Below are 25,753 nucleotides of genomic sequence, written 5' to 3' on the forward strand. Positions count from 1 at the left end.
ACCAGTAGTTGGCCCTGCATGGGGTGTGGCATCTTGTCCAGGGCCTCAGTGGCTCACTGGGCTGGTCTGCAGCACTCTTCTTGCCAGAAGATGCTGTGCCATCTGTTTCTGAATTCCTTAAGCTGGCATTTTTTACAGTCAACAAAATAGTTTGTCCCCGATTTTGTGAATGGCACAGGTCTCTGGTGGGTCAGAGGAGGTTTATTTGCTGGTGGAGTGCATTCCTTGAGTTGGGCAGCCAGACTGGCCCTCCCCACAGAGCCTGGTCTTGGGATCCTGTGCCCTTCTCCCTGGGAGGGAAGTGGGGATAAAATGCCCATGTGGCTGGGGGCTGGCAGGGGGTGAAGCCTCCTCCAGAAGGGGTTGGTCCTGGGGGCAGGGCCTCTGTGCTCCTGGGTGGGGGTGGCACAGCTGCTGGGGTCACCTGATCCATGCCTGTCCTCCCAGCACCACGTTGAATGGCTTAGGAGACCGGATAGGAGTGCAGGCTGTGCCTGAGCTGGGCCTGGTCTGAGCGCCGAGTCCGCAGCGGCTTGGCAGTACTCCAAGGCTGGCGACACGTCCCAGAGACTACCTAAGGCTTCTTCCCCATCAGCACACGCAGGCACGTGAGCACTGCCGTCGAGGCCGAGGACGTCCCGTGCAGCAGCAGCCTGGCTCTGGGTTCTGTTGGGGCAGCTCCTGTGTACCGTGCTTCTGCCGGACTGGTCAGAAGTCTGTGTGATCCCAGGGTCACCAGCAGCAAGGGCCTGGGGCTCTTCTGCAGCTGGCTGGGCTGGGGCCCAGAGAGGGAGACTGCCCTCCCGGAGCACCCAGCCCGCTGGAGGGTTTGGTGGGTGCCACCTCCAGGCCTGTTGTGTGCTGCGAGGGGTTGCTGCCTCGTGTGGGCCCCTCCACGTCTTCTGGATGGCCTGCCAGGCCTGTGGATTCCCCTGGGAGCCTCCTGAGTGGGGTGGGGAAGGCTTTCTTAAGTGCTCGCTCAGGGCTTTGAAACCCGGCATGAAAGCCTGGTGTGTGGGAGGTCCCAACCTTGCCTGCCGCCTGGGCTGCCGGGTGCATGCCTGGCACATGCCCAGCCCTGCACGAGACCCCCGGGAAGCTCCCCACCCACACGGGAAATGCCAGGTGCCCCTTTTTCCATCTGGTCCCCTCGTGCCTCGGGACCAAAAAGAGCCAAGCAGGCCCGAGATCGTGGAGTCCTAGGTGGCTGAGGTCCTGGTGTGTGGGCCTCCACTGCGGCCGTCCCTGGTAGGCCCGGGGGTGTGGCCCGGCAGGCGTGGCTCAGCCGGCAGGGCGTCTTGGTTGTGTGCTGCACCCATAAGAACGGGGGCCTTGCTGCCCCTATGTGTAAAATGGGGCAGCGAAGGTCCCCCCTGCGTCCCCACTGCGTCCCCCGTGTCCCCACTGCGTCCCCACTGTGTCCTTCCCGCCTCCACCTGTCCCTGCAGCAGGACACCGTTCCTGGTGTGGTGGCCCCTTCACCACAGCCACCTGGGCCCTTCGCAGAGGGGCAGCCTGCTGACTCCTCTTGCCTCCGGGCCTCCTCCCTCTGCTTCCTGGTGGACAAGGCCGGGCAGTGGAGACTGGATGGGCCCAGTCCTCGTCCTCGCCTGCCCCTGCCTTGGGCCAGCTCTAGCCCGGGCTGGTTGGGGCCAGCCTCGGCAGGGAGCTCTGGGCACCCCAGCCTGGCCTCGCAGGCCCTGGGTGGGCTCTTGCTGGGGCTGGGGCCTGGTGGAGGGCGGTGGTCCGGCTCCCGGAGCTGCTCTGACCCACCCGCTGTGGATTCTTGCCTTGCAGACTTCTCCAGCCAGGTGAGCTCCTCGTCCCTCAGCTCCCCGGCGGGCCGAGGCGCCATGGCGGCCCCCTCGCTGCACCCCTCGCTGGGGCCTGGCCTTGGCTCCGCGCTGGGCTCCCCCGGGCAGCTGCACTCGCCCATCAGCACCCTGAGCTCCCCCATCAACGGCATGGGCCCGCCCTTCTCCGTCATCAGCTCCCCCGTGGGCCCCCACTCCATGTCTGTGCCCACCACACCCACTCTGGGCTTCGGCACCGGCAGCCCCCAGGTGAGTGCTGGGCTGGGCTGGGGGGCTGGGCTGGGCAGGAGGCTCCCCCAGCAGGGTGGTGGATCACCTGGTGGACCTGGGAGGAGAGGCTGCCCTTTCCCCTCCATCTTTAGATCTGGCCTCAGTGGCTGACTCTCTGGTTGACCTGGGCCTGGCCTTCACAGGCCCTGCCGGCTGGGCTTCCTGGCAGCACTGCCAGCTCTGTGGGGGCTCTGCCTCCTCTGGTACAGGTCCTCCTCCTGGTGCCCCTTTCCTGGCTAGGCTTTCTGCTCACAGCCAGGCCAGTGGTCTCGTATCCCTGGGCCTGCAGGGACACTGTGCAGGGATGGGGGAACAGTCCGTGCTTGGTGGCCCAGTGGCTGTGTGGGTACTGTCATCTGCAGGGTTGGTGCCCTTTTCCACAGTTGGTGTCTGCTTGACACTCTTCCAGCCTGGCAGGGTGCAGCACAGCGAGGTCTTGCTGTTGGGATGGTGGGACCTGGTCCAGCCCACTCCCTTAAGGCCCCAAGCGCCTCTCAGATCCCCTGTGGGGCTGGACTCCCTGTCCGGGGCTGTGTGGCTCCTGGAGGCTTTCCCCTGGACCACCTCGATGCAGGTTTCCCTCTGGTGGACCCCATCTGTCTTCCTCAGAGAGGCTGGGGATGTGCCTTCCTGCTCTGAGTCCTGTTGGGTCCAGTCACCTGGCCTCCACAGCTGACCTGTGGAGGAGAGCTCTGCTGTGCTCTGCCGAGCCTGGCTGCCTCCCTTGTAGCCCCGCTCCTGGCCCAGGAGAGCTGGGGTGTGCGTGGTCTGCGGCCAGCCTGCTGTTCATCCAGCTGAGCCCCTTTCTCTAGAGACTTGCAGCTTTTCTAGGCTAACCCCACAAGCCCCTGTGCCCCCAGGGGATGGGCGTAGAGGGTGGGATCTCTGTCCATGAGCATGCAGCTCCCTCTCAGGGCACCTGGCCTTCCAGACGCAGGCAGAGTCCCGCAGTGCCGGCATGGGAAGGACTGGCCACCTCCCCCGTCTGGCATGGCTGCCCCACACCTGTCCTTGCTGGGGGCCTGATGCCGCACAGTGAGAGCAGGTGGAGACTCGGTCTCCACGGTCCCCTGGCTTCACTGGCTGACACCTACTCCATGAGATTTCTCACTGGGACCCCCGCCTGCTGCCTGCCCTGGACACCTTCGGGCTGCCGCACAGCAGGCGTCTGTCTGGGTTCTGAGTTTCCTTGTGGGGCAAAGCCCAGGGCTGTTTGTCCTTCTGGGAAGAGGGCAGGGAATGTGGGGGCATGGGAGGGTCTTCTGGGCCACATCTGTCCTGTTTTCTGTGTACCTGGCACTTAGTGGTCCTGGTTAAAGCCAGGTTCCTATGAACCAGTTACCCAGACCCCTTAGGCTGCCTATGCAGGGGCCTAGGGGAGGCTGGGGAGCACATCCCGTGTGTCCTTGACATTTGCCCTGCAGCTGCTTGACTGGCTATCTGTCCAAGGGTCCCTCTGCCAGGTCTGCAGAGTGGTCACTCTGAGCCTGTGCTTGGCCTCTGACCACCTTTCCTAGTGGGCCTTTGGCTCCCCTGGACACATAACCCCATGCACATCAGCAGTCTGCACTGGGAACCTGGGGTTCCTTATATTCCTGGGAATGTGGGTGAATTTGGGCCTGTGGCCACCTTCACCCACAAAACTCTAACTGCAGAGCCAGCTGCCAGAGCCCGTGAGGTCCTGCCAGCTCTGCCTGCCCCAGGTGGTGGCTGGGAAGGGCTGTCCGTGTCAAGGGGCCAGGCCACTCCCTCCTGCCCACAGGGGCATGGGAGCCTGCAGATAGAGCCAGGTCAGTCTCTCCTGGACAGGGGGTCCACCAGGGTAGGACCCATGGCACCTGTGTGGTCAGGCCTTGGGCTGACCGCCTTGGTGGCAGCTTCCTGCAGGGAGCATCTCTCGAGTACATGGGGAGCGGGGTGAGGCACCAGGCCCCTGGACTCCAGCAAAGGGCTCCCACAGGAGGCCCTCAGGCCTGCGGGGCTGTGTGTCCTTAGGAGGCAGCCTGCTCAGGGGACCAGTGCGTTTTATGGTGTCGGAAGTGGCCAGCACCCAGGGGGCCGGCTGGGAGGGAGCGTGGCAGGGCTGAGGGCGGGTGGAGGCTCAGGCCTGCTCCTGGGGAGGGGAGCTTCCTTGAGTTGGGGCTGGAGGGTGGGTGTGGTGCTACGGAAGAGAGGAGAGCAGAGGTGGGCAGGGCTGGGTGGGGCATTGATGAGGCGGGAACTGAAATAAATACCAAGGATATGAAAGGGGAAATGGGGTAGCCCCGCCCTGGCCTCCCGTGGGGGCACAGGCTCCAGCCAAGGGTCCTTGCTGTCCTGGGTCTCTTGGGAGATGAACTGTAAGTGCAGAAGCCACTGGGGTGCCCACGGCGGAGGGGCTGCCCTGTGCTTGGTTCTGGGGTCTTTGAACCCTGACCCTGGGTTAGCCAGCTCGGAGCTGGGAAGGGCAGAAAGACCATCCAGCTTTGCTGTGGTCACCATGCCAGGGCTGGCCATTGGAAGAGCCCAGAGGAGCCATGTGGGTGGCTCTAGGGCCTCAGTGAGGATGGACGCCCCCAGCCCGACCTCACCCTGCTCAGACATTGGGTTCAGTAGGCCCCGGGCTCTTGGGGCTGCTCAGAGGCTCTGGTCTCACCGAAGCTGACAGGGCAGGGCAGGGATACCCTCCCAGTCGTGGGGCGCTGGCGTGGGGTAGCACTGACTTGGAGTGTGACTCGCTGCTCCCTGCTGTCCTGTCCTCCCCGGGGCTGTAACCAGCCCTCCTCACTTCTCTGGCCCTGCCTCAGTTTACCAGGCCCCCTGGCCTGCCTGCGGGGCCAGGAGACAGCAGGTGTACCCTAGCGTGGATTTGCACTGCCGAGCATGGCCCTGTGTCGTCACGCCCTTCGCTCTCACAGATGGGAGGGTCTCCTGCTCGGGCCCCAGGCCTAGGGTCTCCCCTCTGCTGAAGCACGAGGCATATGTGTCCACGGCTCTGAACTGACCCTGTCCACACCTTGCCTGCCCCTGTCCAGACAGTCCTCTCTCCACCTCCATACGCCGGCCCGGCCCTGGCCTAGGACACAGCTTTCCCTCATGGAGGCCAGGTGCCAACTGCAGCTGCTGCTGGTTGGCCTCCCAAAGTGGTGGTCAGCAGGGCACCTGCTGAGTGCCTGCTCTGCTGGGCACCTGCCCCTCCTTCGTCTGTCACCCTCGTGTCAGTCTTACAGGAGGCACTGCATGGTCCAGCTGCCGGGGAAGGAGACCTGGGCTCAGGCTCAGTAATGTCCCCCAGGTCACAGGAGGATGGGGCGGCAGCCTTGCAGGTTGGGCAGGGCTTCACCTCTGATGTCCACCTGCTTCCACAGCCTCAGGGTCATCTGCATCTCCCCTCTGCCCCTCGGTGGGCCAGTGAGCTTCAAGTGGGCAGGGGCTTGTTCTGTGGCACCGGTGACCGTGTGTCCCTCCCTTGCGAGGTTCCTCCTCCCCTTGGCCTTGTTTTGCCCTCCTTGGCACTTGGGGTCAGGTGCTTGGTGAGCGCCCCTGCACCACTCAGTTGCTGTGTGACCCTCTAGCCCACCTCCTGGAGCCTCAGGGTCTTAGGCTAGGAAAGGGGAGGGCATCACAGCCCCAGGGCTTTCCATGCAGGAGAGGCGGACATGGGCAGGGCCTGGCCACGGCCAGTGACGGTCCCGGGCATCCCGAGACCCGTGTGCACATGGAGCGTGTGGTGAGTCAGGGAGGCCCGCACTGTTCCGTGGTGGAACTCTGGTTCCCTGCCTTCACCGTGGTGCCCACGTCCTGATGCCTGCCCCTGCTGCACCCGGCGTCCTGGGGACCCCTGGGCCTCCCTGTGGCCCCCTGCGCCCACGGGAACAGCCTCCCGGCCCGCCTGAACAGCTCCGGCAGGACGCAGAGCCACTAGGACTGGAGCGTCGCTCTGGGCGCTGGGGCCATGGCACAGGAGGCTCTGGGGCATTTCTGCTCTGCTTGCTTTGGGCACGAACTCTTCCTGTCTCACGAGGAAGGGAACAGGGCTCGGGTGAGGAAGGAAGGAGGCGAGGTCCCCCACGTGAGGTGGCCCGGGGCTACGTGAGGGCAGCGTGGAGCCCGGGGCGGCTGCGGAGCGCTTTCCGCGGCGTCAGGGCTCGGCAGGGTGGGGGTGTCCAGCTGGGGCCCTGCGCCCTGGCAGACGTCCGGCTGGGGGCTGCGCGGGAAGCGCCTGGGCCTGCACTGGCTGCAGAGCTGCGCCGGAGACGGCGGAACCAAAAGTGCCGTGTCACCACCAGGCTGCAGCTGTTGCCAGGGTGACGGCGAGTTTCCCACGCCTGCCCTGGCAGCAGCGGGCGGCAGTGGGGGCCCAGGGCTGTGCAGAGGCTAAGGAGCCCCTGCCACCTGGAGCCTGGGGGATTTTCTGGCTTCCCTCCCCTCCTCGTGGCCAGAGACCACCGCCCTGCTGTGTGGCAGGGGCGTGTGTGTCCGGGGAGCCCGGCCCTCCTCCCTGCGGGGCCTCTGTGTTCTCGGCTGTGTGTGGGCCCACGAGTGCCTGCCAGTGGCGCGTCCAGCAAGCACCTAGCAGGTGCCCAGGGACAGGAGGCAGCTCAAAAGTGGGCGGCAGGCAGGGGTGCGCAGGGCCTCCTGTGCAGGGTGGGGGGCCAAGGTGCTCAGGTTGCCAGGGGTCTTCACACCTCCAGCCCCTCTTTCCTGGAGCCTGGGGTCTGCCGCAGGAGGGGAGCCCTGGGCAGGGCAGCAGTCTGCTGGGCTCTGGCTGGCATAGAGCTGCTGCTCAGCAGGACTGGACCCTGCCTTCCCGAGGGCAGCAGCCCTGCTGCCCCTTAGCTGTGTGGCCTGGGGGGCCCTCTGTAAAGTGGGGTATGGCCTTCCTCACCTCGGGCTGTCAGGAGGACTCTGGGGTGTGCCCGTCACCAGCCTTCCCAGGGCTGACCTGCTCCTGTGTCCCCCACAGCTCAACTCGCCCATGAACCCCGTCAGCAGCAGCGAGGACATCAAGCCCCCACTGGGCCTCAATGGCGTCCTCAAGGTCCCCGCCCACCCCTCAGGAAACATGGCGTCCTTCACCAAGCACATCTGTGCCATCTGTGGGGACCGGTCCTCAGGTAGGGCTGCCTTGGAGTGGGAGAGGAGTGGGCTGGGAGACCTGAGGGCTGCACCTAGAGTTCCCACCTTCAGGGGGCAGCAAGCGAGGTCGGAGAGCAGGCTGGGGGCCATCCTGGGACGTGTGGATGGCGGAGTGACAGCTCGTGGGGACAGGGCCTCTGCATTATTCCCTGGAACCCAGTAGCCCGAGAGTGCAGAGCGACCCCCTGCAGGGCACAGCGGCTCAGACAGAGGAGCCCCTGGGCGCTGGGGGAGGGGCCCTGGAACCTGGAGGGCTGAACCGGCCTCAGAGCAGGGAGCCTAAGGCGGAGCCCACGCCAGTCCAGTCTGGGGTCTGCAGACCAGGCGGCCCTTCTGCTGGGCTGGAGCAGGGTCCCACGGGGGCAGCCTCTCAGCAGCGTCCACCCGCAGGCAAGCACTACGGGGTGTACAGCTGCGAGGGCTGCAAAGGCTTCTTCAAGAGGACCGTGCGCAAGGACCTGACCTACACCTGCCGGGACAACAAGGACTGCCTGATTGACAAGCGGCAGCGGAACCGGTGCCAGTACTGCCGCTACCAGAAGTGCCTGGCCATGGGCATGAAGCGGGAAGGTAGGTGGGGCGGGCGGGCCCCGCCTCCCTGCGGCCCCTCCCAGGTGTTCCTGGTGCAGGGGCCTGGGCACGAGGCCAGCCCTCGACTCCACAGCCTGCTTGGTGGTGACCCAGTGGTCCCCTGTGAGGGCGTAGCAGGCCAGGGCCCAGCTCGTGGGCTGCGGGGCCAAGAGGAGGTGAAGGGGCCCGTGTGGGGAAGCAGGAGACATGCATGTGCCCTGGGCTCGTCTGCCAGCTGCCCAGCAAAGGTCTGCTGGAGGAGGCCCGTGGGTGTTGCTGTTTAGCTTGGAGGGGTGGCGGGGGCCCTCCAGAGAGCCCCAGAGCATCCCCGCCTCCTCCTCAGGCTGACTCCGGTTCTCGCTTGGGGGTGCCCAAGCCCTGCGGGGCCTTGGAGCAGCCGGATGTCTGAGCCTGTCGTTCTGACAAGGTGTGTGGGCATGTGTAGCAATATGGTCACTCCCCTGGGGTCACAGAAAAATCGTCAGAGTGTCCAGCCAGGTCCTCGGCCTCTGTGTGCCATGTGACCTTGGAGCCGTGCACTGTCCCCTTCTGCACACAGCCTGATGGCCCCTGCATGCTGAGCAAGTCCCCGTGAGGGTGCACCACATGCCTGTGCGTGGGGTGCATGGGGGTGTGACCACGTGCCCCAGGCCCACCCTCGTGGGGTTGCAGGCACTGTCTGGGTCAGGGTTTCCAACTCTGCTCCCCAGACCCGCAGGAGCCTCCTCCTGCTTCCTCTGCCCTGGCTGCTCCCAGGCTCCACCTGTGGCCATGCTCACCCCCGAGGGGGTCCCCAAGTGGGACCCAAGCTAGTGTGTCCCCCAGGAGTGTCCTGGGTGGTGGCTGCAGGACTGCAACTCGTGTCCATCTGTCCCTGGAGTGTGTGCGTCCTTGGCCTCGGTGTCCTCGAGGAGTGGAGCCTTGAGGCCCTGCGTTCCTGCGGGACTCCCTTGGGCTGTGGGCTGGCCGTGCAGTGCGGGTGGCGGGGGCCTGGGACAGGCCTCGTCTCCACTCCCAGCCGCTGGGCAGGATGTTGTTTCGGCTCGGCTGCATTTCCTAAAGTGCTTGGTTTGTCCCCGCCTGTCCTTTGCTGTTGGGTCAGGAAACGGGGGCTGTGGTCAGCTGGGCTAGGAACCTGGGCTCTGGCGCCCATCCCTTTTGCCAGTGGGAGTGCAGGGGACATGAGGGCCCCTCCAAGGGAGGATGTGGCCCATCCGGTTCCCCTGGGCACTGCATGTGGTCCGGGAGGGTTGCTGGAGGGGCAGGTGCAGCGTTGTTCCTTAAAGAGGCTACAAGCTGGGTGCCGTTGGGCAGGGGTGGGGCTGGAGTGGGCAGGGGTGGTGTGGAGCTTGGTGTGGCCACTGAGCTCTGTCCCTCTTGGAGTCTCGCTCCTGGTGCCAGCACGCACTGGCTGTGGGATGTGAGTCTTTTGAAAGTGACCTTCAGATAGCTGGTAGGGCTCCAGGGGAAGCTCAGGGGCACTGGGCACGGGGCATGGCTGGGTCAGACCTGCATGCTCAGCTGCAGGGAACAGTGTCTGCCAAGGCCAAGGCAGTGGCACTCCTGGCACATGGGCAGGATGGCGGTTGTGAGTCCCAGAGGGAGAGCAGCACGCACCTCTCCTTCCCAAGACTGCTGCTGCCCTGTGAGCCTGCTGCTCTCCTGTCCCCTGGCTGGTCCCCCTAAGGCCTGGGGGTGTGGATGGGGACCCCATCCTGTCCCAGTGGAATGGTGCAGTCTCAGGGCTGGGGGCCCTTGAGTCTCTGGGTCCTGTCCCCTCCCGGGCTCCCACCAGTGATGGGGTCTTGTGTGCACTTGTTGCCTGGGGATCAGTGGGCACCCCCTGCTGGTGTCCATGCACACTCGGCTGACCCCACCTACTCAGTGCCTCAATGCTGTCCTCACTTCTCAGATGGAAAAGTAGGGTGCAGAGAGTCGAGGGCCCGGGAGGTGTCAGGCTGGCACAGTGCAGGGCCTAGGCTGTGGGTCATTATTGCCTGCCTTGTCTTTGGGCCCCTTCAGACCTGATTTATGGGCCATTAGATAAACACCTGGTCCTGTCAAGGGACCCACTCCCCTTTGTCTCCTGCTGGATTTACGAGTCGTTGAACGCGCAGTAGAGACCCTCCCACAGAGTGCTCGCGTGCCCCGAATACCATGCCACGCCGTGGGGCGGCTGCAGGAGACCTGGCCCCGTGCCCAAGGGACCCTGCTGCCCAGTGCTTGGTCTGTGTGGGCCGGGTGCCTCTTGCCTGCCTGTCCCTGCCTGCATTTAGGTGCTGGGTGATGGCTCCTGGACTGGGCTGTCCCCTGGAGCCCGGAACTCCTCCCTTGGCGCTCTCAGGTCAACCCAAGAGACCTGGCAGCAGCAGGTGGAATGCGTGTGGGCTGCGTGAGTTGGGCGGTGTGGCAACCCTGGGCGGAGTTGCGGGGCCAGCTTGCCAACCCAGGGCCCTTGGTCCAGGGCACAGAGAGTGTGAGCTGCCGGCTGCAGTTCCTGAGTACCAGGCCTGCTGCAGGTAGTGAGGCTGGAGCCCCACACCATCCCTCTGCCATGCTCCAGCTGAGAGGGCTGCTCAGCCAGGCTCAAGGAGCAGCTGGGGCTGGCTGACCACAGGGAGGGCCTGGTCTTCCTGTGGGCAGCCCTGGCTGCAGGGCAGGTGCCCCCACCCCTGTTGGGGGTGTTCAGGCTGATAGCGTCTGCGTCGGGCAGTAGCCGGAGCGTGCGTGTACACGCACTGCTCGGACCTGCTCAGCAGCATTCCCAGCTGGGGGGCGGGCAGTGCCCTGGGGGGGTCCTCCTTGCCAGCCTGTGCCCAGGCCTGTTTGCTGGGGCACGTGGTGCAGGGCTAGGGGCCTGCTGGTGGGCCTGGTCTGATGGGGGTACCTGGCTGATGACTGGGGGGCACCCCACTGCACACCCTGTCCTGTGGCCGCCCGCGCCTCTTCCCACTTCCTTTCTGCCTCCTTTTGCTTCCTGCGCCCTATCCCCTGGCTCCAGAGGACTGGGGTGCGGAAGCAGCAGTGTCTGGCGTGTGTGCTAGTGCGTGTGTGTTTGCGTGCATGTGCATGCGCGTGGATAGGGGCGACCTCGCCCGTTTCCTCCACAGGAAGAGTGCTGCTGGGGCTGAGCCCTGGCCCTGTCGCCCTCTGGCTTTGTGACACTGGGCCCATGACTTCACCTCTCCCCTGTCAGTGTCCTGGTCTGTACCACGGGGGCATCTGCAAGGTCCCCCATGATTTGTCCCAGTGTGGTGGAGGGTAGCATGGGACTTGGCTGGTGGTGGGACTGGGGAGTTGTGGCTTGTGTGTGTGCACGCATGCTGCTCAGTGGTGGTGACCCCACAGGGGTCTCCTCGGCCGTGCGAGAGGCTGGGTCCCTGCAGGGAAGGGGACCCACCTCCTCTGAGCTGGAGGGAGCCCTACTGGTCTGCCCTAGGTTGGCGTCTGCATTGCTTGGCCTTGGGCAAGGTGGTTAGGACAGAGCATCTTGTTGGAATTCAGTCCTGCTAGACTTGGGCCCTGCCTGGGGCTGACAAGGGACAGAAGGGCCTAGCCATGGCAGTGCCCCTAACAGAGGGGGCATCAGGGCCTGGGGACCCTTGTGTTGGACACCCCTGCTGTTGAGCTGTCTGCCCCCGCTGAGACCCACTCTGGCTGAGGGGCCGCTGCGCCCCTGGGTTCTGAGACAGCGTGTTTCCTCAAGTTGGGACTCTGGTTATGCTGAGGGACAGGCAGCCGGGCCACAGTCCGCGGTGGACCGTGGGTGGGCGTCTGGCCCCTGCCTTCCTCCCGCGCCGGCTCTCTTGGAAGGATAACGAGGCCCTGTATTTACAGACGCCTCCCGCTCGCGGCTTCCCGGCGCCAGCGGAACATAAGTCAAACATGCCTGCGTCTAGAAGGTGGTGGAGCTGGCAAGACGTAAATCCCCCGCACCCCGCCCCCGCCTCCATAAATAAAACGATAATATTTATAATGATGCTGCTCGGAGCGGCTGGGGCCCTTCCCGGCTTCAAAGTGCTTCACGAAACATTTGCTAATTAATTCCCGGCCGCCCCGTGAGGAGGCAGGTGCCCTGGAGCCCCCTCGCCCGCCTCGCCTGCCCTGCTGCAGGCACCCAGGGAGAACTGGCGGCCTGGAGGCTTGTGCTCAGAGCCGCCGTGGTCAGGCTCCCTGTATCCCAGGACTGTCCGGAGAAAACCCTCGGAACCAGGCTGGCTGGGCTCAGGAGCCTGAGGCAGGGGACTCTGGGCTGTGCAGGTGGACCTGCTCATAGGTCCATCCTGAAGGCAGGCTTTGTCATTGTCACTGTGAAGATGGAGAAGCACCAGAGGTTAGGGGACTTGCCCGGGGGCCACACAGCTGTTAGAAGTAGTGCAGGCTCTGGGGTCGAGGGGCTGCCTGATTCCACAACTCGCAGCTTTGAGCTGTTAACTGACCAGAGATGCCAGCCACATCCCTTTGACTCTCTGAGCCTCAGTGTCCCCACCTGGGACAGTGGGTGTCTGGGCTGCATTGTGCTTTTGGGCCGTGTGCTGGCTCTGAGGCTTAGGAATTCTGCCCGGAGCCTTGCCCCAGGGCCTTAGGCACTTGGTCTGCTTGAATCTGACCGCCAGCGGCCTGTAGGTGCCTCTTGCTGGTGGGGCTGCTTGGTGTGGAGGGCTTGTCTCTTGGCCCTGTGACTGTACCCTCTGTGACCGTACCCTCTGTGACCGTACCCTCTGTGACTGTACCCTCTGTGACTGTACCCTCTGTGACCATACCCTCTGTGACTGTACCCTCTGTGACTGTACCTTCTGTGACTGTACCTTCTGCGACTGTACCCTCTGTGACTGTACCTTCTGTGACTGTACCCTCTGTGACCGTACCTTCTGTGACTGTACCCTCTGTGACCGTACCTTCTGTGACTGTACCCTCTGTGACCGTACCCTCTGTGACTGTATCCTCTGTGACTGGAGGAGGGATCCCTCCCCGGACAGGCGCCCGCCACACGGAGGGACTGTGGAATTCCACCTGGGGAGGGGCCGGGTGGCTGGCCTTCCACATCCGCTGCCAGCTCCATGCCATCTGCCCGCAGCCCTGGGCTCCCCACCCAGCTGCACCTGCTGTCAGAGTTTCCAGAAGAGCTGGGCTTTTGCACACCGCCAGCTTGAGGCCTCTGCCTGCTCCCTGGCCCAGCTGGTGCGTCCTAGAGATGCTGGATCAGCCTCCTGTCCTGAGTCCACATGGGCAGAAAGTCCCTGGCTCAGGCCAGGCCACTGGGTCCTGGGGGGCAGGGATGCAGGAGGATGCCTGGGCTGCCCTTAGGGAGCCTGGAGAGGGGCTTCTGCCAGACCCCGCTGCGTGGAGCAGCTGGCACGGGCGCCTGGGAGGGGTCCTCATGGGACTGTTGGCAGCACACTGGGGAGCCCTGACGCCCCAAGCCTGGAGCAGTGAGGTCACCAGGGTGACCTGCTCCCTGGAAGCTGTGGCCGTGGAGGAAGTGGCTGCCGGGCGCCCCTGCATGTGGCCCCTCCCGCCTCCTGCCTCCTGCCGTCCCTCCTGCTTCACTGGCCCAGTCCCTCGGGAAGCCAGCAAGAGGACCTGGGTCAGGCAGCTGGGGCAGCACAGGGACGGGGTCTGGAGGTGGAGGAGGGGGGTTCATCACCTGGCGCCTGCAAGCCCCTGACGTGGCTGGGTGGTGGTCTGCCCCGCGTGCGTTGCCCTGCGGGGGGGTGAGGCGACAGGAAGAGGCCTGGTCCTGTGGGGTCCGCGGGGGCGAGGGAGCGGGTCCTGCTAGTTGGCAACGGGGCACAGGGAGGGCTCAGTGTCCCTTCAGTGCCGGGTACCAGTAGGACCCAGGAGTTGGCAGGAGCAGACAGAGAAGCCCGGGCTGGAGTGCGGCGGAGGCGGCTCTGGGGACCCTCGCCCTGCTGCCGTCCTGGGTCTGTGTCTCTTTGCCTCTGAGCCTCGGGTCCCTCCTCTGTGGGGGGTAGTGGAAGTGCCTGGCCGGGCACTGCTGGGTGGAGCCTCGGCTAGGGTCATCCCGCCCGGGCGGGACAAGATGGGCCGCATGTCTGAAGGGAACTGCCAGAAGCCCAGTGACCGTTTCTGTCCAGGCACATCCAGATCCCTGCCTGCCCCGTGGACACCCCCGTGCCAGATGCTCCCAGGGGGCCGGCAGAGTGGGCAGGATGGGTCTCCAGGTGCCCAGAGTGAGTGGTGGATAATGGGGAGGAGGCAGAGTCCCTGCTGGCCTTGTGGGCATCCTTGGGGCGGAAGGCTCCTGTCTGAGCCCCTTCACTGCAGCCTCTTCTTCAGGGCTGGCTGGAAGCCGGGCGGCTGTTGGGTCAGTTGTGCCTGGCAGGAGGCTGGGCTGTGGGCTCCTCAGCCCGTGGGCGTTTCTGTTCTATCTAACCGTGCTGCCCCCACCCCAGCTTGGCTGCCCATAGGGCATCTTGGGCATCAGGGCTGCTCTCAGCTTGTGGTCGGCGGGGAGCAGGTGGTCCCAGGCCTTGTGGCACGGTGGGAGTGCAGAGCCTCGTGGCTTGAGTACGGCTGGGGGCCCGGGCCTGTGCCCTCCCTCTGCAGAGTCCAGCACGGGGCTGTGGGCCTGCCTTCGCACCTGCCCTGGCGCAACGCTGAGCCTGTTTGCCCCTTGTGCTGCTGGCGGCCAGCATGGACACCCTGCTGAGGTCAGGAGCGGCTCCACTCTGGCCTGGACATTGCCGTCTCCGGCCTGAACTGCCCTCCCTGCTGTATTTCCTCCTTCGCCTCCTTGCCTCTTCTTCCAGGAAGCTTCCTGGCTTTCCCCGGTCCACAGACCACTGTTTCCATGTTGGGACCCCGGAACAGCCTGCTGTGGGCCCGGGCGGGCTCCCACGGTGTGAGTGTGGGTGGAGTGAGCTGATGAGAGGTGGGCTTGGATTTCAAAGTGCACAGCCCAGGCCAGGCCCAAGGCCAGCTGTGAGCGTGTCCCCCTCACCTGGCCCGGGGCCCGCTGGTGTCAGCATGCTGGCTCTGAGTCGGCTGGCCTGGCCCTGGCCACAGCAGGTCCTGGGAGGCGCTGGCTTGGCCGGGGGACAGCAGTGACAGCACCGTCCCATTGCAGCTGTGCAGGAGGAGCGGCAGCGGGGCAAGGATCGGAACGAGAACGAGGTGGAGTCAACCAGCAGCGCCAACGAGGACATGCCGGTGGAGAAGATTCTGGAAGCTGAGCTGGCTGTTGAGCCCAAGACCGAGACCTACGTGGAGGCGAACATGGGCCTGAACCCCAGCTCGGTGGGTGTCAGCCCTGCAGGGAGGGCAGTGGTCCCCATTTCCTGTGGTGGCTCACTTACTGACCCTCATCCACCTGTGTGACCTCTGGCCGGCTGGTGACCTGTGAGCTCCTTGGCCCTTCCCCGTCTGGATCCTGAGTGGGGCAGGGACCAGGCCCGGAGACAGCTCCAGCCCTGCAGCCACGCCCTGCACCCCTGGCCACCTCTGAGGGGCCTGGATCTGGGGCTCACTATAGGGTTTGGCCTCTCTGGGTTAGGGGCTGTCCCTACCTGAGGGTCACTGCCCCATGTCCCCCTGAGAAGGCATGAGGAGCTGAGCCCAGGAGAGAAGCTCCAAAGAGAGAGGTAGGCTCTGAGGCTGGCTCTGCCTGCTGCTGCGTGGCCCTGGGCGAGGGACTTCCCTGAACTTTCTACCCCCTGTCGGCTGGCAGGAGGGGCTGATGTGCCAGCAAAGGGGACTGGCAGCCAGAGGTGACTGTGACGGCTGTCATCGCAGAGGGCGGCTCGCGGCCCTCAGCTGCTTGTCTTCCTGCTGACTGCTGTAGGAGTGGTCTTCCCTGCCTTTCTGGACCACCCTGCCCCCTGTCCCTACAGCCTCCAGGTGAGGACGGGAGGGCCATGGCCTCTGCTGAGGCTCTCTGGGTGGTCCCTGGCTGTGCCCAGGACCTTGGCTTCAGACCCTCTGGCCTCTACATTGTTCCTCCTGGCCTCACTTGAAATAGCCTCTCCTGCTCTTGGGTGGCCCTGCCTGTAACGTGGGCCTGGCCTCCCGCTGTGGCCTGTGCCAGGCATCACAGCAGGAACTTTCTCTGCCCCTCCCCTCCTGGGGCACAGGACCTGCTTCGCTTTGGGCACAGTTGGTCCTCGATGAGCTCACATGGGTGAGGGTTCCCATTTGTCACGGGATCCCGAGGACGTGGCCCAGCTGTGCCCCCGGTTGGTGGGGTGGTTCTGATCGGTGAATCCGTGTAAGGGACTAGCACTCTCCTCAGCTTTACCTCACCTTGGGCCTGGGGTCCTGCATCTGCCACAGGCACATGGTCAGCTTGGTATCTAGACATCATCTGGGTCTGTGTTGGGTTGAGGGCTGGGGCCAGAGCCCTGAGGCCAGCCAGAGCCCTAGTCCAGGCAGGTCAAGGTCATCCTGACCTCTTGCCCTCCCCTGGGCTCACAATTCTTTCCCCTGTGTGCTGGTTGCGCCTATTGGCGCTTACTCCTTTCTGCCCCAGGATCTTTATACCAGCTACTCCCTCTGCCTGCCCTCTGACTCCCGCTGCTGCAGTCTCAGCTGAGGTGTCCTTTCTGAGGGGGTCCCTGCCCAAGCTCTCATCAGTGTCCTGCCTGAGACCAGCTGCTGTTCAGGGGCTCAGTGTGCCCATCCCCCCTTCACGGTCCTGGCCCTTGGTGACCACATAGTGAGTCGATGCCACGGGGTGAAGCACAGGCCATGCCTTCTGCCCAGTGTGGCTGGGGACAGCCATGCTGCCCTGCCCCCAGCCTAAGTGTGCCGGCTCTCCTGGCCAGGTCCCTGAGCACTGCCCTCTCTGGTGGGGCTCCCAGTGCCCCAGGCCCTCAGGCTGTCCATGGCTGGGACTCCTTCCTTCCAGGAATGGCCCCTGGAGCTGTCCTCACCCTGCTCTGACCCTTGACAGTCCTGTCTGGTTTGGGGTCCTGTGCCCACGCCCCTTCTGCACTGGGAGGAGAGGCGGGGCGGGCAGGTGGGAGGGCTCCAGACGGAGCAGAAACTGAAGAGGTGGGGGGCTGACAAGGTCCCCAAGTAAGGAGAGGGCCCGCTGCGGTCGCTCTTCCGTGACGTTGGTGCTTGGAGCCACACGGGCCAGGGCTGCTCAGGACTGGGCTCCCATCCCGTGAAGGAGCCCCAGCCCCACCTGTTCCCGCCCAGCCTCTGTGTCCGACCTCACGCTGGAGGCCCTTTGTGCACTGGCTTGGGCGCTCCTGGCCAGGAGGGCCAGTGGGCCCAGGGAGGGGCCTCGCCTGCCTCGGCTTGGCAGCTGGCGCTGCCCCTGGGCGGCCGGGCCAGGGTGGTCCCGGCGTTTCCTCGTGGCTGGGAGTGGCAGCTTGTTAGATGTCTGCTGTTGAATCCGGCTCAGGGGTGAAGCCCTGGCCTGAGCCACACAGCGAGACGGAGCAGGATGGAGCCAGAAGCCCTCACAGCCCCTTCCCCTCCCAGAGACCCCCTCTGGGCCTGGCCCTGCTGGGACCCCAGCCAGAGCCTCCCCTCCTCCCGCCATCTGCTCCCCAGCCCCACGTGTGCCACTCCTGCAAAGGCCCAGCCACTGCCAGCTGCTCCTCCTCTTCCTGGAGACAGTCTGCCACCCGGGCTCCAGGAGAGCTTCCGAGGGGCGGCCGTCCGTCAGCCAGGCCGAGGCCGGTTCTCTGGGTAAGGCTTCCGAGCAGGGCCGTCTGCTGCGGTCTTTCAGTTCCCTGGCTCCTGCGATTCAGCCTGCCCGCCTGGGGCCTCCTCTCCACCACGCCTGCATCGACCTCTTGGGCTGACCTGCAGCAGATGGACGGGGGAGGACTATTGTCCAGCCGTGGGACAGGACGGGAGGCCGAGGCTGAGGGGCAGAAGCTGGGTGCTGCAGGCCTGGGGTGCTGGGCAAGGGCCTGGCACCCAGTGAGCACTGGGGTTCTGGTCACTGGGCTTGCTGAGGGTCCCCGAGGGAGCGAGCGAGGGGCCACATGTGCGGCTGTGGGCAGGTCCTGTGGCTGGGGGTCCCTCTCCCTGAAGCTGGGTCCAGGGAGCCCCTGCAATGCCTCTCCCCCCTGGACCTCTGCACACCCCAGCCCCACCTGGCCCCACGGCCTCCAGGTGATTGGTCAGGGCTTTCCCACTTGAGCCCTTAGTGGCCCCTTATGGGCGACTGGCTATTTAGCACATCTGCAGAGCAGACGGTCTCTGCCCAGGGAGCCCGCCCAAAGGTGTTCCCTCCTGCCCAGTGCCCCGGCCGCCGCCGCTCTGGAGGAAGGCCCCCTCCCCACCAAGGGTTCTGTCCTGCAGCACGTGACCCGGGGCCTTGGCTCCCTCCCCGCTCTCCCCATAGAACCCGTGACCCCTCCTGGCCAGAACTCTTGGAAGGCATCTACTGGCTTCTGACTTCTGCCTGGGCCTGGTGTCTCGGCTAAGGCAGTGTCCACCCCAGCTTCCACCTGTGTCTGGTAGCCCTGGACTTCCGGGTCACCACGGCCACAGTGAGGGGCTGGCCCACCCCAGCTGCAACACTGTCACTTTGTGACCTGCCCCTTAGCCTCTTTCCTCCTCACCTAGCGCCTTCCTGCGGCCAGGGAGGGACGCATCGCTCCTGCAGGCCGTGTGGTGACGAATCACCACAGACGCAGTAGCTTAGAACAGCACGGGTTTCAGCAGGCCACACTCCTGAGCTCGGAAACCCAGAGTCGGGCTCACTGGGCACGTCAGGGAGTCGGCGGGGCGGTACCTGGGGGCCGCCATGCCCCGTGACCCTATTTCAAGTCAGGGGTTCCTCCTCTCCTGACCTGTTTCCATCCTCTCGGGCCTGCTCTGCCTTCGACCCTCCAGCCTCCCCTAAGGATTCTTGTGACATTGGGCCTGTCCCAATAACCTAGGGTCCTTTCCTGTCCCGGGACCTGGACGTGACCCCCTTGGCAGTCCCTTTCCGGGGTGGTTGCTTTCACGGTTCTCTGGGAGGTTGGCACCCGGGCTTCTCGGGGGCCATTGCTGAGTCAGCTGCAGGGCTGGGTCTGTCCACACGCGAGCGTGGGCCTGAACGCCGTGACCTTCCTCCTCACAGCCCAACGACCCCGTCACCAACATCTGCCAGGCAGCAGACAAGCAGCTGTTCACCCTGGTGGAGTGGGCCAAGAGGATCCCGCACTTCTCCGAGCTGCCCCTGGACGACCAGGTCATCCTGCTGCGGGCAGGTGAGGCCAGGCCTGACGGGCTGGGCGGGAGGTGGCACAGCGGCAGGCAGGCCTGTCAGTGCTCGGGACTGCAGGGAGAGGCCTGGGGCTCGCTGCCCTCCCTCCCACCTGAGGGGCGTGTGACATGGGGTCTCAGCGCCTTCCCAGGGAGCTGCCCACCAGACCTCTCTCGCTTCCTGGGGCCTTGTCCACTCCAGGGCCGGGCAACACTGGCAGCTGGAATGGGTGCAGAGCGCCACTGGGGTCTGGGTCAGGCTGGCCGTGGGAGCAGATCGGCAGGCCACCTGGGGCTGTGTCCTCCTCTGCAAAGGGTGTGGTGACCAGAGGCAGGCTCCCCAGTGGCCAGCAGGGAGCCCAGGTTCCTGCAATGAAGAAGGGGCCGTGTGCAGTGCCCACCCGCCCATGTGGTGTGGATGACTCCCCGAGTCCCCATGTGGTGTTGATGACTCCCCGAGTCCCCATGGGTCCTGCTGTCCTGGGGCCTGAGCTTCAGGATGCCTGCTGCCCCCCAGAGGGCACTGTCACCAGCCCCAGCCTGAAGGGCCTTGGCCATTTTAAGGTGGTTCTCTGGTGAAAGTGAAGAAAAATGCAAACAAAGATGGCTACCCGTGAAGCACGGAATGTTCTGGAAATAACCCAATCAGGGCCAGAATTGCACAGGCCCTGACCCCCACCTCCCTCTTGGAAGGACCCCCGTGCTATCAGACCGTCCAGATGAGTCCATCTCAGGCCCCTGATCACACTTGGGGCCACCTTGGTGGGTGCAGATCTCTTGGAGGTTTGGTGAGCGTTCTCCCTACCAAGGTCAGGTCCACCCCCACCCGTGCCCTCACTTTCAGGGCTTCTCCCATCTCCCCAGCTCTCAGAGCCCTGAGCTCTCTGGCTTCAGAGTCCATCTGACCCAGAGGTCCTTGGAAGTGCTCAGTGGCCAGGTGGGGTCCCTGTAGAGAGGAGGTGGTCTGGCCTCGCTGGCACAGAGCTGGTTTCTTCTTTGGACCTGCAGCTCTTTGTTTGGTGGGCAGACGTGAGGCCCGCGTGTGGCAGAATGGGATGTTGGGGGTGCTGGCCACTGATGGCTGTGGGCAAGGCTGTCCACAGCGTGCTGGCCCTCAGTGTGCCCCCTCCGTGGATGCCCACCTCCAGCAGGCAGGCACTGGGACCTGTGTAGCCCTTTCCTCAGCCCAGGACCTGGGTTGCCCAAGTCCCCAGGATGTCCCCAGGGTGAGAACGCTGCTCCTCTTGGCCTCTTCCTAGGAGATCTTTACAGTGCCTTGCCTCCGGATGGGTCTCCCTGCCCTCGTCCCCCAGCCTCACCCCACTGAGGTTCCTTGCTGACCCGCCTCTGGCTGCCAGGTGAAGCTCAGTCTGTCCCTGCTTCAACATGCCACTGGCTTTGAGGCACCTGGTGGGGTGACTGAGCCCTGGGCCGGAGCTGGGCCTCCTGGGCATGAGTGCAGCTCTGCTGCTCTCCAGGGTCTGACTCTGCTGAGCCACTGTGGCTTCCTTGAGTGTCCCTTGTGGAGATGGCAATGTCATGCCCATCAAGCAGAGTGGGTGGCACTCGGGGCCCTGCTGTACCACCAGATGACCCTTGGGGTCCTGAAACAGCCCTGAGTATGGGACCTGGCCAGCTGGAGCCAGTGGGGTTCAAAGCCCAGGCTAGCCGGTGCTGGATCTGGTTGGTGTGGGTTTCAGTCCGTGGTATTGGATTCCGGTGGGGTTGCCACTGTCCTGAGGGTGGGTGGTTGACCTGGAGGAGATGGCAGTCCTGCCTTGGTCAGCACTGACTTCATTAGCGTGTCCACTGCTCCAGGGGTGGGCTGTGTCCTGACAGGCGCCCGCTTCCGCTCCCACTGCCCAGGAGACCTTGAGAATCAGCGTGGGGCGATCTCAGCTCCTGCACAAAAGTGCCAAGCCGTGGACGGGGCGGGCGAGGGCCACAGGGCTTCCAGGTTCCTGTCCTACCTCCCGCTTCCTCTGGGCCCACGCCCTGTGTGGCGTTCTGAGACTTCCAAGACTTCATTCCCACTCCGGCCGGTCGCAGAGGGGCCCGCTGCCCGGGAGCCTCCTCTGGTGGGGGGTGGGCTGGAGCAAGGAGGGTCTGGCTCTCCTGGCAGGAGGGATCAGCCTGCCACTTCGTACCTCTGGCCTGGTTGGTCCTGACCCATCCTCACCCTGGGGCAGGCCTACAGGGAACAAGTGGCTGTGACTTAGAGCTCCTGGTCCAGGGTGTGTCCATTTCCCACACTTGACCACAGGCCCCATCTTTCTCGTTCCTCGTTTCGACGGGCTGCCTCCCAACACCTGGCTGGGCCTGGGGATGTGTAGACAGGCGGGCAGGTGCCACCCCGCACAGCTGTGATGGTGCTCCAGCACGGCTGCCCAGGTCACCACCCGCTGTCTGTGCCGGGCGCGTTGGCCAGTGCCTGCAGCTGGCCCTGCCTGCCATTCATTCTCCCCATTGGTGGGCCCCTGTCACCTGGGCTGGGGGCATCCTGGGGTTAGGGCCTCAGGTCATCTGGTCAGCAGGGACTCCCTCTGGCCTCAAGCGTGGAGTTGTGAAATGGGGGTCGGGGTGGGGCTTACCTCCGAGTCCCCACAAGGGGCCCCTGCAGGCAAGGGTCCAGGAGCCCTCAGTGGAGGGTCAGGCCCTTCCGGGAGGGGCAGCATGGCCTGTGGAAGCACACCTCCCAGGCAGGTCCCTGTTGCCTGCCGCGCAGCTTGCCCTCTACAAAGCGGGCCGGTGACTGCGTCCTAGGAGTGCAGTCAGGATGCGGTGGGACAGACCACAGGATAGGTCAGCATGGGGCCCAGAGTCTTTTGACCACCAGGTGTCTCTGTGGACAGTCACTGGTTTTAAAGCCGTTAAGTCGCAACTTACAGGTGCCACAAAACGTCTTGTCACGAAATCATCTTTAAGTGTCTCCCACACGCCCTCTGCCTGATGCCCGCTGTGTTTGCTTGGTACTGGAACTTGGTGTCAGGATAGCATCGAGCCGGGCTTGTGGCTCTAAGGAGCCGGGTTTCCCTTTAATGTTTGATTCTTTTCTGGCAATGCATGTGGCACCCCTTGGTCCCCAAGAGCTGGTGGCAGCCATTCCCTGTTTGTCCCAGAGGAGTCCTTGGGAGCTCTCCCACTTCTGAGGCACGGGCATCCTCCATGTGCAGGAGGCTCCTGCATTTGCTAAGGCAGGTGCTTGATGCAGGGCTTCTCAGGGCCTTTACCTTGTCGGTATGCACAGAAGAGGAGGGGCGTTTCCCAGACTCAGGTGCCCAGGAGCCTCTTTTCTGCAGAGCACTTCATGGAGTTAGAGTTCCATGGAGTCTGCTTTGGGAACCCTGGCTTGGGTTTAGAAAGTGTGGTCTGTGATGTGCTGTCTTTGGGGTCTGCCCTGGGGCTAGGGACAGGGTGGGGCCAGTGGGCCTCGAGTCGGCCCTGACTGTGTGCTTCCTCCCACAGGCTGGAATGAGCTGCTCATTGCCTCCTTCTCCCACCGCTCCATAGCTGTGAAGGACGGGATTCTGCTGGCCACTGGGCTGCACGTCCACAGGAACAGTGCCCACAGCGCAGGGGTGGGCGCCATCTTTGACAGGTGGGGTGGGTGCGGAGCCTGGCCACCTCAGCCCCCCTCTGGGCCCACCTTGGCACCACTTCTGCTTAGGAGGGTCAGAGACACAGGCCAGTGCAGGGGGTGGGGTCCTGGGTCAGTCTGGCGTCTGGGATGACTGATGGCCACCCCTGAGGTTTCTGTTCTTCTTTTTCGTCCTGTGTCCTCACCTGTGAGGGGAGAGTGGCACTTGTAAGGAAAGCAGGTGCTGTCATCTATGCGGTCAGTGAAAGCGTCACTGAGTTTGGTGCATCACGGACGGTGCTGCGACGGTGAGGCCGCTGTGGTCGGGCGCGGCTTGCGGCCCCACCCATCGCCCAGCACGGTGCAGTTGTGCCAAGCCGCTGCTCCTCACGGCCCCCGGGGCATGCGGTCACGCCTCTGCACGAGCCCCGGCTAGCTCGGCAGACACATGCAGGCAGCACTGGTTGGAGGGCTGCCCCTCCGCAGGATGGGTGGGCTTCATCTGGTCACTCTTGTGAAACGCTGGGCCCGTTGATGCTGCCAGGCCCTGCTCCAGCCATGCCCGTCTGTGGGCCCAGAGGCCGGTGCCAGGCCCAGGCAGTCTGGGGGCCTGGGTCAGCGTCAGATCCTGGGGGAGCAGGCCAGGGCAGGTGGGGAGGGCCTGGGCAGCCTGTCAGAGCCCTGGGGTCAGAGGCGAGTGAACCACTCTCCCAGCCGCTGGGCTGCTCTGCCCCTGGAATGGTTCAGGGAGAGTGCACAAGCAGCCACGGGCCTGGGAGTGGCAGGCACAGAGGGCTTGTGCTCACCCTGGTCTACATGCTACGTAAGGCTCTGCTGCAGGACTCCTGCCTTCCCTGTGGCTCCTCCTCTCCATGGCTCCTCCCTCCCCTGTGGCTCCTCCTTTCCATGGCTCGTCTCTCCCCTGTGGCTCCTCCTCATGGCTCCTCTCTCTCCTGTGGCTTCTCCTCCCCATGGCTCCTCCCTCCCCTGTGATCCTTCCTGTGACTTGTCCCTCCCCCGTGGCTCCTCCTTCCCATGGCTTCTCCCTCCTCTGTGGCGCCTCTTCCTGTGGCTCCTCCCTCCCCCGTGGCTCCTCCCTCCCCCGTGGCTCCTTCCTTCCCCGTGGCTCCTTACTGAGGAGGGCCACGTCCTTGTGGGAGGTCTTTTGTGGGCTAAAGAAAGTACTGTGGCCAGGTCTTTGCAGCTGAGCAGGGCAGGGGCAGGTCCAGATGGGCTGGTGTGGCAGGGGCCCTGTCCCCCACATGCAGGTCACGGATCACCTGGACTCGGAGGTCATGAGTCCCCTCCTTAGTGCCCAAGTTCCCCATGTGAAATCCCAGGAACAGCCTGGGTAGTGGGTAGACCTCTGGGAGGGCCATGCCCTGTGTGTGGGATGCCAGTGCTCAGTTACATGTCCTTCCCATGGGCTATCGGGGCCACTCCCCACCGGCATGGCTCATCGCAGCTGTCCTGGGCCACACCAGGCTTCCCAGAGTCCCTTAGGGGTGCCTGGGCAGGGATGCTGGCCAGAGGTGTCTGACTCCCACCTTGGAATCTGCCTCCGACCGCAGGGTGCTGACAGAGCTGGTGTCCAAGATGCGTGACATGCAGATGGACAAGACCGAGCTGGGCTGCCTGCGGGCCATCGTCCTCTTCAACCCCGGTACGCCCTCCTGGAGGCCCAGACCCAGCCTGCGGCCTCCGCCCTACAGAGTGCACTGTGCCGCTGGCCGCTGCTTGCGAGGGTGACCTGGGTCTCATGCAGTTTGCCACAGCCTCTCTATTCAGGCCCAGAGACAGCACGTCACTGGGCTCCAGCTGGGCCTCTGGACTCCTGCTGAGGCGCCTTGCTGTCCTGCACTGGCATCCTCAGCTCAAGCAGAGGTTGGCTGACATGTCCTGGTTGGTGTTGACCAGCACGCCGGCCTGCTGTCCTGGGGTCGCCAGCATCCCCAGCTTCAGGTCCAAGGCAGAAGTTTCTGGGGCCATGGCCATTGGGTTGGGATGGAGCAAGGTGGGGCAGGCCCCTCCTCCAACCTCTGGAGTCCCCACTGCAGAGGTCCCAAGGTGCTGTCCATCACCCCTGGGCATAGCACTGTGCCGTTGGGGGTGCAGCAGGGCAGCAGCAGGCTGGACCTCTCAGAAAGCTGGGGGTTCAGTGGAAAGTGCCACTCAGCCACTGCCATCTGATGGCTGGCATACAGCATGGCCCAGTGTGCAGGGTACTGCTCCTGGGGTGAGGGTCAGCCTGGGGTGAGGGCCAGGGGCCAGTGATTGCAGGGCGGAGGGCGGGGCTGGTGGGGTCTTGGAGGTCTTGCCCAAGCCACACCCTGCGGGCTAAGGAGGGGCGGAGGGTTTCTGTGGGGAAGCTGCCCCTCTCTGGGGTGGTGGCAGGATGTGGAGGGAGCAGGCGTGGTGCTGCTGTAGGGGAGCCCCCTGCACAATGGGGACTGTGAGGCCTGGCCCCTCGGGCGCTCCTGGCCCTGACCCCTGCCAGCCCACAGACCTGAGCCGTGCCTCTAGCTCAGGGTGGTGCTAGTCCAGCAGTGTTAGCACCCGGTCAGCCGTGCCCTGTGGTTTTGGCGACCAAGGGTATGCCATCTCTGCAGCCTGGGCACTGGTCCCCAGGGCCTGAGCTCCGGACTGTCATCCCAGGCTCTCAGGAAGGGCTGCTGGGGTAGACCTCTGGGAGGCTATGTGGCTTCTGTCGAGTCTGTGGGGCTCTGACCCCGGTGCAATGAAGGCATTCATAGCCTCTTCCAGTTACTGTGGCAACCAGGGAGCAGATGCTCATGGTACAGATGGGGAAACTTGGAGGTCAAGGGACTGGCCAGTGGTCTTGTAACTTGACCCTGGAGTGGCCACATCCAAATGCACCTGCACACTGCTCTGCCCGAGTGTGGGGTGGCTGGGAGACAACCCCAGGGGCTGTCCACGGGTGGATTCTGGGGCAGTCCACCCAGCTGAGGGGTCTGACCCGAGGCTGCTTCTCCCTGCAGACTCCAAGGGGCTCTCGAACCCAGCGGAGGTGGAGGCGCTGAGGGAGAAGGTGTACGCGTCCCTGGAGGCTTACTGCAAGCACAAGTACCCCGAGCAGCCGGGCAGGTGAGGCCGCCCGCCCCAGACAGCCTGTGCCCAGCAGAGGCGCAGCAGGGCCATGCTGGACTCGGCTGGACTCCCCCCCCCCCCCGGGGCCGGAGGACTCAGGTCTTCCCTCGTTTCTGAGCCC

General features: G+C 64.6%; 1 protein-coding gene across 3 annotated transcripts in view; it reads left to right on the forward strand.

The window, feature by feature from the left end:
* Rxra (retinoid X receptor alpha) overlaps positions 1-25,753 on the forward strand; it is a 94,797-nt gene that overhangs the window by 64,352 nt on the left and 4,692 nt on the right. For all 3 annotated transcript variants that reach the window (XM_047524732.1, XM_047524731.1, XM_047524733.1), the window contains exons 2-9: positions 1,798-2,063; positions 7,030-7,180; positions 7,593-7,772; positions 14,863-15,032; positions 18,823-18,952; positions 22,413-22,545; positions 24,096-24,187; positions 25,524-25,629. In XM_047524732.1, coding sequence (XP_047380688.1) covers positions 1,798-2,063; positions 7,030-7,180; positions 7,593-7,772; positions 14,863-15,032; positions 18,823-18,952; positions 22,413-22,545; positions 24,096-24,187; positions 25,524-25,629 — 1,228 coding nt within the window. The remainder of the gene's footprint in view (positions 1-1,797; positions 2,064-7,029; positions 7,181-7,592; positions 7,773-14,862; positions 15,033-18,822; positions 18,953-22,412; positions 22,546-24,095; positions 24,188-25,523; positions 25,630-25,753) is intronic.

Source organism: Sciurus carolinensis, chromosome 14, assembly GCF_902686445.1.
Source record: "Sciurus carolinensis chromosome 14, mSciCar1.2, whole genome shotgun sequence".
Lineage (NCBI taxonomy): Eukaryota > Metazoa > Chordata > Mammalia > Rodentia > Sciuridae > Sciurus > Sciurus carolinensis.